At 40.1% G+C, this 10,905-nt stretch overlaps 1 protein-coding gene across 1 annotated transcript in view; it reads right to left on the reverse strand.

The window, feature by feature from the left end:
- Positions 1–7,090, reverse strand: part of KIAA1210 (KIAA1210 ortholog) — a 40,836-nt gene extending 33,746 nt beyond the window's left edge. The window contains exons 1-2 of the mRNA XM_036016357.1: positions 7,057–7,090; positions 1,627–1,795 (exon numbers count right to left, since the gene is read on the reverse strand). Of these exons, the coding sequence (XP_035872250.1) occupies positions 1,627–1,795; positions 7,057–7,090 (203 nt within the window). The remainder of the gene's footprint in view (positions 1–1,626; positions 1,796–7,056) is intronic.
- Positions 7,091–10,905: the final 3,815 nt, after the last annotated feature.

Consider the following 10,905-nt stretch of genomic DNA (forward strand, 5'->3'; position numbering starts at 1 on the left):
TACTACTGTTCAGGCCAGCAGAGGGCTGACTCCTGAGGTTTTTTAATGATTGATTGCTTCAGTGAATTAAAAAAAGCTGATCTCCCTTCCTAACTCCTCAATGACATTCTCCAGGGTTTATCCTCTAGCACATTAAGTGAAAGACTGGGGTTGGGGTGATCTTTGGGCCTCTTAAGATATACTATTAGTTAATTTATGTTCCTTCCAAATAAAGACCTATTTCAGGTCCTTAGAAAAGCACCCTTCTTCCTATATGAGCTTGCTCATGCACTTGTATGCATTCCTTCTGCACCATTCTCTCTATTTCTCCTTCCTTTCACCACTCACTTCATGCACATACACACCTTAGTGCAGAGAATACATCTAACTAAATGGGCCATTTGGGAGGGGGATGGGTAAGTAAGAAGAACGAGAAATGTACACGTTTAGTAGACAACCCTTACCAATTTGTAGAGACAACACAGTAAATCCAAATGCCCCTTCCCTACCCAACCCACCCTGTGATTTTTAGCAGGGCTAGTCTTAAACTTACTTAGAGTTATAAGGCAATTGTCTATAACGATATGATTTGTGAGGTATGAAACAGGCCTCTCTGTTCAAAACCATCTCTCCTATTAGCAAAGCTATCTGAAATTCCTCCCATTGAATGCACTCATTAAGGCCCTCCTTAAGGAGACTTGTGTGCTGTTAGGGGGCAATTTAATGTGTTTTCTAACTGTCCCATCACCACCAAGCAAAGCCTTGAGAGAAAGGGGAGAAGCACAGGTGAGCTCCGTGGAAAGCCCAGATAAATCTAGAGTTTAAGGTCAGGAGAACAGGCCCAAGTGGAACTCCATAGAGGGAGATCAAATTGAGCCAGGAACAGCTGGGGGTACTGGGTGTCCAGATTTTCCATCATAGGATACGGAAATTGGGACATCACACATGAAATTTGGAATGAGGTGGCAATGGCAGAAACAGTATGATTGCCCCATCCCTTCTGTGACCAGCTGCAGCATTTCCCCTAGTCTCCTGGGATGGAGAAGGAAATGCATTTGGGTTCTCTGCTTACTTATTTATTTGTTCATTTTTACATTAACACAGTGAGTTCACACTTATGCTTCCACTCAGCTAGATGGTTTCATTGAGACATTAATCACACTTTCTGAGATCTAGCTCCCCTTGCTCAGTAATCACAGAGCTATAGTCTGAGGGCCAGGCAAGCAAACCAGACCACACTTCTTGAATGAAATAGGCTATCTTTACCTTATAGAGGCCTCCAGCTCCTCTCTAGTTGTAGACTCTGTTTCTCAAGTTCTTATAGCTATGGCAGGGAAGGATTTCCCTGATTTACTACACTCTTCACCAAGAGCTCTTGGGGAATAGATGGTCATTTACCATGTTCCAACCCACTGAACTGTGTGGCCCAGATGACAATCTACACATGAGCACAGAGAAAGGCCACAGGGAAATGGCTGTATTGGCAGTGGCCACCGACCCAGCCCCTATAGGTATGAAGGCCAAGAGTCCCTGAGACCAAAGGCCCATCATTGATTGGCTGCCAAAGGGGGCATCTGGATCCAGCTATCTGCCCCTCACCTTGTCCCTATCCTCCTTCAACCCTCTCACACCACCCCTCAAGCTTACTTAGACTTTGATTGTTGACCTTCCTGAACCAGATTCAGAGAAGAGTTGTTAAAATGGAGGCTGGAGAAGCTTGATTTCAGGCTCCTCCCTCTGTAGACATCCACAGGCTCTCTTTTCTTCTTCTTGCCAAAAAAATCCTTGAAGGCTTTAAATTTGGATTTCTTCTTTCCTGGAAGTTATACATGGAAGTGAGACAATGTGATGGTGGAAGAGAAAACAGGGTCTTCATGACATGAAGGACTGTGATTCCAGTTGCCCTGTACATCTGGGCCCTTGCTCCCATGGACCACAGCAAAATTCATTTCATTTCTCTTCTTAATACTCAGTAACAAAGTATTCAAGTTGCTGGTAAGAGTAGAAGCTCAGTTTCCAGCTTGTGTGTGGTATTTGGGCAGCCTCTATTCAGGCCCAACTCACCAGACCTTCACTTTTCTCTCAATGTCAACTATTAATATACACCTGCTTTCTGCCCCTAAGAAGTTGCTTCATATGCAGCAATTATTGAGCCAACATATGCACTTGTTACCCCCAAACTCCACCCCAGTGGCTAGAGTCATCACAGTCCAGTTGGGAAGTTAAGCGTCCGCATGTGGAATCCAAGTAGGAGTTAGTACTGCCCAGGGCTTCATGACCCTTGGAAATCTATGTGGGAGCTGATATTGCTGAGCCTGTGTGCTGAAAGAATGCAGACCCAAAGAGTGAATATAGTCAGCTGGTATATTCAGGAAAGAGTTCCTTGAAGAAGGAATTAATGAACAAGGGAGAGGGCTAGGAATCAGAAACAAGAAAAGTTGTCTGTGCAAAAGTCATGACAAAATTGAATACCACAGGGTTTTATAAGGGGCATGCGTGTGTGCATGTATGTGTATTACGTGCATTGCGTGTGTTCAATTACTGCTTGTTGGTTTGGATTATCTATAGGGCTGCTGCCCTCTGCACATGCAGATAAGTGAAAGGTTTGATTTATATATAATATAATGACTACTAGGACAGCAGTGAGGAGTGTGAGCTTTAAATGCTCCTAAGGCTATGATTGGGGTTTCTTTAGTTTCCTAGTAAGCACGTATGTCTTTATCGAAGCTCCATAGAAGAGAGGAAGGGGAAGGAGAGTTCGTGCTACACTCTTCAGAGGGAAAGAATTAGCTCTTATTGTTTTCACATGCAATGATTTACCAACTGAGGTGTCTCATTGCAATTCCCAATAGTTGGGTCATTGGAACGCCTTTTGCCAGCACAGCAATGTTACTGGCAGTAAAGGACCCAACAAGGAAGTCAGTTGTCAGTAGGGCTGGCATTACAAAGGCTTAGTGATACAATGGCAAGCACCTCCCAAAAGCCAGAAAACTCTGGAATTCTTGGCTTGGATCTGCTGTCACTTAGCTCTGTGACCTTGGGCAAATCACTCAGCCTCTCTGGCATTCAGCAGGAAAAATGAGGGGATCACACTAATCAGCATCTTCCAAAGTATGTTCAGAGGGACTCTCAGGGATCTTTCATACAACACTCAGGGACTGTTGCATGAAAAGTGGATCTGCAATCCAGTCAACCCAAGAGACACTGGATTAGACAAAGTTTAGGGGGGTCTGCTTTCTAGCAAGACTTTCCTAAAACTTCAACATGTCTATGTGTATGGTGAAGCTCTAAGAAACTGGACAACAATATTGTCTCCCAAATATGTGTTAGTAGAATGCCTGGAAAAACACACTACGGAAATGCTGGACTAGAGCTCTTTCTATTTCTGCAGTGGTGTGACCTATTTGTGTACTGATTACTCCTTGGCCTGCCTATTAGAAAGGTTTCTAACCTTCAAGGCTTGCCTTAAGTCCTGTTGCCCACCACTCACTATAATTCATGCTTCTCTCTGCGCATCTAAAACTTGAATATTGGCACAAGTTTTGCATCTGAACGCTCTCTAGTCTGCACACTGATTCATCCATTCATCTATTCAACAAATACTTATTAAGATCAAGCACTTACTACATTTGGGGTATCATGCAAAAGGAATAAGATATAGTTCTATGTCTTAGCTACTATCCCCTCATCAAAGCTGTAGGTAGGCCCTCATTAGCATCCTGTTAGCAACTGGCACAATGCAAGGCAAGCTGTAATTAATACTCAAGAGACAACTGAGTCCATCTAGGGGTACAAGAGCACCAACAGTTTGTCACTTCCCTAACACTGAGGTCACTGAGCAGAGTCATCCTTAAGCATCCTATAATTTAAACACTGGGGTTGATTTAAATTGTAAATAATGTGGGTAAAGAGCTTAGCATAATATCTGGTGTATAGCAAGTGCTAGTAAATTTGAGCTAGTATCAGGTAATCAATAATAACTTGTTTATTAAGACTAGATTCAATTCTATCTATCTAATCTATAGATAAACAGAAGCAGCCCCACATCTATAACTCAATAGTGAGCTTTAAAATATACATGATTAGTTCTGGCTGGTGTGGCTCAGTGGATTGAGTGCTGGTCTGCAAAGCAAAGGGTTGTCAGTTTGATTCCAGGTGAGGGCACATGCCTGGGTTGCAGGCCAGGTCCCCAGTAGGGTGCGCATGAGAGGCAACCACACATTGATGTTTCTCTCCCTGTCTTTCTCCCTCTCTTCCCCTCTCTAAAAATAAATGAAATCTTTACTAAAATAAAAGGGTCATAAAGTAATATTATTAAAAATAAAATAAAATATACATGATTAGAGAAAAGGGAGCTACCATGGGGAAGGGCAATGAAAAAGATTGTAGCCCTGGTTGGTGTGGCTCAACTGTTTGGAGCATCATCCCATACATAGACCAAAATATCACATGTTTGATTCCTGGTCAGGGCACATAGTACAAAGCAACTGACCAATGTCTCTGTCTCACATCAATGGTTTTCTTTCTCTCCCCCTTTTCTCTCTAAGAGCAATGGGACAAAATACCCTTGGGTGAAGATTTTAAAAAAAGACTGTAGGACTGTTTGCTTGGTCACTGCTTCTTAAGTAATTTCAGTTTTGTATGACTTGGGCAATTGTCATTTACTAGGAGGTGTCTATATAGGGTCATGGTTAGGACGAACTTGGTAATTTTACCTAGAGATATGAAGAATAAAACATGAAGATACAACAAAAAACACATATTTTCCAAGTTTGCTTCTTCAATTTTCTACAAAAATTAAACTAATTTCTATGACAATAAAATTAAACTATTTAAAATGTTTAACCTTATATAACTACTATGAGGATTCAGTGTGAAAGGGCTGGCTCTAAAATAATCTATATTTTGTTCTCTGGTCTTCTCTCTTAATCTCCCCATCCCAAAATGATTTCTCAAATATATGAAATAGTGAGATTTTTGTGTAAAATCCTCATTACTATACTATACTAATTACTGTAATTAGTTTTTTACTGGAAAAATTGTTACTAAGTGGATCTCTGGGGCAAATGCTCTTATTTGTAGTTTTGCCTATTTTTGTGTTGTAAATACTCCCATCTCAGTCACCTTCAAGCCACCAACATGACATTTGGGAAGAGATATGCACAGTGTCTCAAGCCAGTGTCAGTCAGGTCCAGCATACCAGTAACTAATTCCTGCCCAGTGAGGACAAATTAGGAAGTGTCCCTTCACAAACAGGAAGGAGAAGGAGCATGCTATACTTTAACCCTTTGTAAGCATTGCCATTTTTCAAATGGAATTAATATGATTGCTTCTTTTTTATAAAGATTTTATTTATTTATTTTTAGAGAGAGAGGGGAAAGGAGGGAGAGAGGGACAGAAACATCAATGTGTGGTTGCCTCTTAAATGCCCCCTACTGGGGACCTGGCCTGCAACCCAGGCATGTGCCCTGACTGGGACTTGAACCGGCAACTTTTTAGTTCACAGGCCTGCACCCAATCCACTGAGCCACACCAGCCAGGGCTGACTCATTAATTAATTCTGGACAGGGAGATCTCTTTGTGGCCTTTGGAAACAGTGATTCTTGCCTCTCTTGCTTCAAAATGCCAGAATGGAAGAGACAAGGGCAAAGCCTGCTTCTCATAAACCAGCAAAGACATTTGTCACACAATCTATAAACACTTCATAACTGAATCAAAGCACATCTAATAAACTTTTCAGGCTGCAGAACTGCATGTACCTGCCATTACCATTGTATGAGCAAACAAAAGTATGCATTAACATATTTTTATGTTCCTAAATTAGCAAAATGACTAGAGACTCTAGAACTGTAAGTGGTACTAAAAATTAAGTATGCATATATTCCAATTTCCCCCCAATTTTCCATTTTTACTGGGCAGAAACAACTAATTTTCCCAGAAGGATTCAAAGTGCCTTAAGCCATGTGTGTCTCTTTAAATCATGGGCATTAGAAGGAAAAGAATGTTTCCATTCCTCCCTGTGGGGTAGCTCTGGGTATGGTGGTGGTATAGCTTCATTGATGGGGAGTTAGGGGGCACCAAGAGATAATAACCATCACACATGGTGGGTTGGCTGCTCATTTATCTACAGCAGTGACTTAGAAGCTGGAGACAACCTTACTGAGCATCCCATTGCTAGACAGCCAATGTCAGCTGCAAGATTCCAAGTCTTCAGCCTACTCTGGATTAGGAGACCTCCTTGTCCCTAACCATATCGGACACCATATATGGAGATGAGCCCTGAAAGTGAGCTACAAAGTTGGGAACTGTCCATATCCTATGTTATTTTTGAAATCCTAATGGAATCCAAAAGAGATGCAATGTATTCAAGCGTATAAATTGGCCTTTCAAGCTCTCTTTGTAAAGGGGTGCTTTTAAATAGCCAGCAGCTAAGTCCTGTGTGGGCTGGTTTCAAGAGCTGCTAAAAGTGTAAAGGACAGATAGATGTATATAGCAGGTTTGGGTCAAAACCCACATTTGTATCCAGCAATGTTTATGTAGGTCACCTATACACTGCATACCTTATATCCCACAAGGTACAGCAGTGGTGGTCAGTGAGCTGACAGCTGAGAGCTGACAGCTGCCTGGACTTCTCCTATAACAAAGCCATTCATCTCCCTGTCTAAACCCAAGGACTATGTATTCCTAACCAGACAGTAGCTTTCAACATCCTCATCCATGAGGATCTGCAGTGTGTCACATGCCAGAAAATGGCCCATGGCAGGCAGGTTTCCCCCAAGAAAAGAAAACACCATTAAATCCAGTGATGTTAATCATTGCTGTTGGGTTGTGCATTTGATTATTCACCATGCATGCAGGCAGCCTATGAAAGTTGAACTTAGCTTTAAAAATGCATCACATAATGATGACCTTGTTCTCTTGTACTGCTGCTTGGAAAGAAAACATTTCTAACTGGCCTTTCATCCCTTCAACTTCCCAACCACTTTAGTCTCTGGCTAACAATGAGTAACATTAAAAATTACTCAAATGTTTGGTCTTTTAAAAGATCTTAGAAACAGAGAAAAGACATTTCCTTACCTCCACTCGTCACCAAGCTGGGCCGAATTGGCATCTTCTTTTGTAGCCATCTATCTAGCTCATATTCAAAAAGATAGGTTATTTGGTTTAGTGGTTGGGGTTGCCTAGATGAGGAGGCCTGTCATTCATTCATGTATTAATTCATTAATTAAATATTTTGAGTGTCCAATCACTCTCTCTGAGGCTAATACTAAACAATGATGACACAGAGGTGAAGACCCAATCCCTTCCCTCAAAGATACATGCACCAGGCTCACTATCCCCTGCCCCTGGAGGTGTGATCAGTGAAATCAGGCCTCCAGGAAGCCACAAAAAGGCTCCCTCTCTCTGCCCTTCCATACCAAATCTTCTTCACCATACACTACTAAAAAACAAACAAACAAACAAACAAACAAACAAAAAACCTCAGCAAAAATGGAAGAACAACCAGTAAACTGTTATATGCAGTTCTGGCTTTGAGTTCAATATCTCATTTTATGTCTTAGGTTCTTTTTGTCCCTTTTTTGAAGTTAATAAAATTTATCAATGCTTAGTGGCTTTTGCATCCCTTTCTATCACTCATGGACACCTATCACTCATGTAGTTGGCACCATAATTAAGGCAATAGATACACATCTGAGTAAGTTTTGCAACAAGAAAATTTTTGTAAATTGAATCCTATTTAACTGAAGCCTATTAAAGGTGGCATTTTTTGTTTCTATCTCCTCTTTATTATTGATTAAATTTGGACTACTAGCTACAGTAAAACTTTGGTTAAATCTGTCCGATAATAGGCTGCTCTGATTTTTCTAATTAAGCAGAAATGCTTTCCCTGCTTAGTATGTAAGACTTGATAACCATCCCCAAAGAATATTGCATCCCCAAAGAATATTGCAGGGCCTCAGACAAACCCTTTGACTATTGGATTGGAAATGAAACCAAAGAGTTTGGAAGACTAAAAAGTAAGTGTGGACTGAGCCTAATGTAAGAAATTTGATATGAACTTATTTGCTTGTGGCTTGATTATCTTTCTGGATTGGTTAATTCTTGGTTGTTAAACACAGTAAACAAGTCTAGTTCTAGTTATCAAGATTTTATTGGGTTACTTACCCTCATCACTGGTATCCAGAACTTCCACACTGCCAGAAGATTCACTTAGTGATTCATCTATAACAGGATCACTAAAATAAAATGTAGAGTAAAAAAGCAAAACATCAGCTTTTGATATCTAGAATATAGCACAACCATTTTACCCTACCGATTATCCCGGGTATTTAGAACACCAATTCTAAATTCTGGGTAATTGATATTTAGAACACCAATTTTCAACTGGTGTACCACAAGAATTTTGAAGACATGTGATACCTGACTAGTTATCAGGGACACTGACCTCTTTTCCCTAAGACTGTAAAATAAAAAATGACAACAGCCAACACAACGATAGCTATCTGATGTGAATGGCCTATCTTCAACTATATATATATATATATATATATATATATATATATGTGTATATATGTCACATAATAGAGTTGCATTGTATTGATCATGCTGCATAATAAGGTTGTGTCTGATTGGTTAACTCTTAGTACCAGAAATCCTTATATAGAAGTAAAGGCACCTGTGTTGTTTTTTTTTTTTTTAAAGTCACTTTGGAGCAAAAAGGATAGGTCATTACTATTATTATTTTTTTTTGTAAACCAATCACAATTATACCTACTTTTTGTCAGATTGGCAAAAAATATAATATTTTTGGTGTGCTGAAGAATTTTAGTAATTCGTTTATGTGAGATGAAAATTGCTGAGAGTCTTAAAAGAGAATTATTTTTTCCTTTAAAAAAGGCAATGATTCCATTTAAATGAAATGTCCAGAATAGATAAATACATAGTTACAGAAAGTGTCCTACTTTTCACTGGGGAGATAGGTTTTCTTTTTGTTTTTTGCAGGGGAAGGTGGCGAGTGATAGTACACGGATTCTTTTTGAGGTGATGAAAATGTTCTAAAATTAATTGTGGTGATGGTTATATAAATCTTTAAATATATTAAAAGGCATCGAATTTTATACTTTAAATGGATTAATTGTATAGTATGTGAATTATATCTCAATAAAGCTGTTACTCCCACTGCTCCCCCCAAAAAAACAAATGTGAAAAATCCTGATCCGTTACTTTGTGTTGGAACCCATTCCTTTTGGGGGTGTGCCCAGGGAGACAAAATTGTATTGATAAGCCCTTAAAGATCATGGCATTTAGCCATAGCTGGTGTGGCTCAGTGGAGTGAGTGCTGGCCTGTGAACTGGAAGGTTGCCAGTTTAATTCCCAGTCAGGGCACATGCCTCAGTTGTGGGGCCAGGTCTCCAGTTGGGGGCAATCGAGAGGCAACCACTCATTGCTGTTTCTTGCCCTCCCTTCCATTATCTCTAGAAATAAATAAAATAAATATATAAAAAGAAAAAGAAATGCAAATAGCTAATAACCAAATAAGAAGGCATAGTCCCATTCATAATTAAAGAAATGTAAATCAAAATATCAAGTTAACATTTTCACCTATCAGGTTTTCAAAAAAGTTTTAATTTTGGTGATGTTCCATTGCTGACATGGATGGGAAAAATAAACACTCTCATATATGATGGAGTTTGAATTGCTTTGTGAAGTGCAATTTTGCAGTATCAAAATGTTATAAAAATGCACATACCTTCTGATCCAGTAGCATCATCACTGCTAGAACTTTACCCCATAGATATATATTCACACGTGTACACAAAAACATATTTAAAAATGCGTTTCACAGCGTTGTTTTAGGAAACAACCAAAATGACCATCAAAAGGATATTTCCCTCATGACTGATACTGTGTCATGGGAGAATTATCTCTCTCCTTATACTGTTTTCCATTATTGCAGATAATCAATTCAAAGTCAACTGTAAATTTTCCATTCCTTCTGGCAAAAGTTAAGAATGTCAAGTGTAGGGGAGCCTGTCAGCTGATATTCAAACCTTTATAAATCAATGCTGGCATTTTCATGAGAGTTTGATCAGGGATCTGATGGGCACCATAACCCAGAAAACGGGTGTTGTATTCATACACAACAGGAGGGCTATAGATAAACAAGCACCATCAAGTGGGATTAAGCAGATTCTGGAGCACCATCCCTCCAAGATCTTATCTGCTCCCAGACATAGTCAAACTGGATAATGGATGGGCTCCAAGTCCATCTGTGCTGCTATCTATAATCGTAAGCCCCCTGATTCACTCCTGGAGGTACAAAGGAGTGACCACAGGTTCTGAGATTAAGATGAACTTGAGAGGTCACCCACAGAGAGTGACTGTGACCTTGGAAAGCAAAAGCTTCCAAACTACAGTGAAAGCTGACAGGGCCCTGGTGTCAGGATGACAAGTCCTATGGTTCCCCATGGTGTGTGCTATTTCTCACTGCAATGAGTAGTAAACCCAGCTTGTTCGACAACAAGTGTGTTCCTGGTGGGCTTTGGCTGAAAGATAGACACTTTGTTAAAGTCATTTAAACTCTATCAGCTAATATCACAATTCTGCCTGAAGATGACTTAGCCACAGGCCCACACAATGCTCACTAATATACACACATATACACACACATTCCACCTGGAGATCTGGAAGAAACACAGGCATAGGGAAATTCAGAAGGCCCTCAACAATTCAGAGGGAAAACATAAAAATTCTTTGGATCATCACTGGTGAGTTTCTGGGCCATCTTAATAAATCGAGACCATCTCCCTGCCACTATGGAAGGCTTCTTAGACACTGGGGAAATAAACGATCTCTGAGGCTTAGAGAAGGGTGTGGAAAAGGAGCCTGTTTTCCGAAATACCAGGCCACAGCAAGCTAACGTTT

The sequence above is a fragment of the Phyllostomus discolor genome, chromosome X (genome assembly GCF_004126475.2).
Source record: "Phyllostomus discolor isolate MPI-MPIP mPhyDis1 chromosome X, mPhyDis1.pri.v3, whole genome shotgun sequence".
Lineage (NCBI taxonomy): Eukaryota > Metazoa > Chordata > Mammalia > Chiroptera > Phyllostomidae > Phyllostomus > Phyllostomus discolor.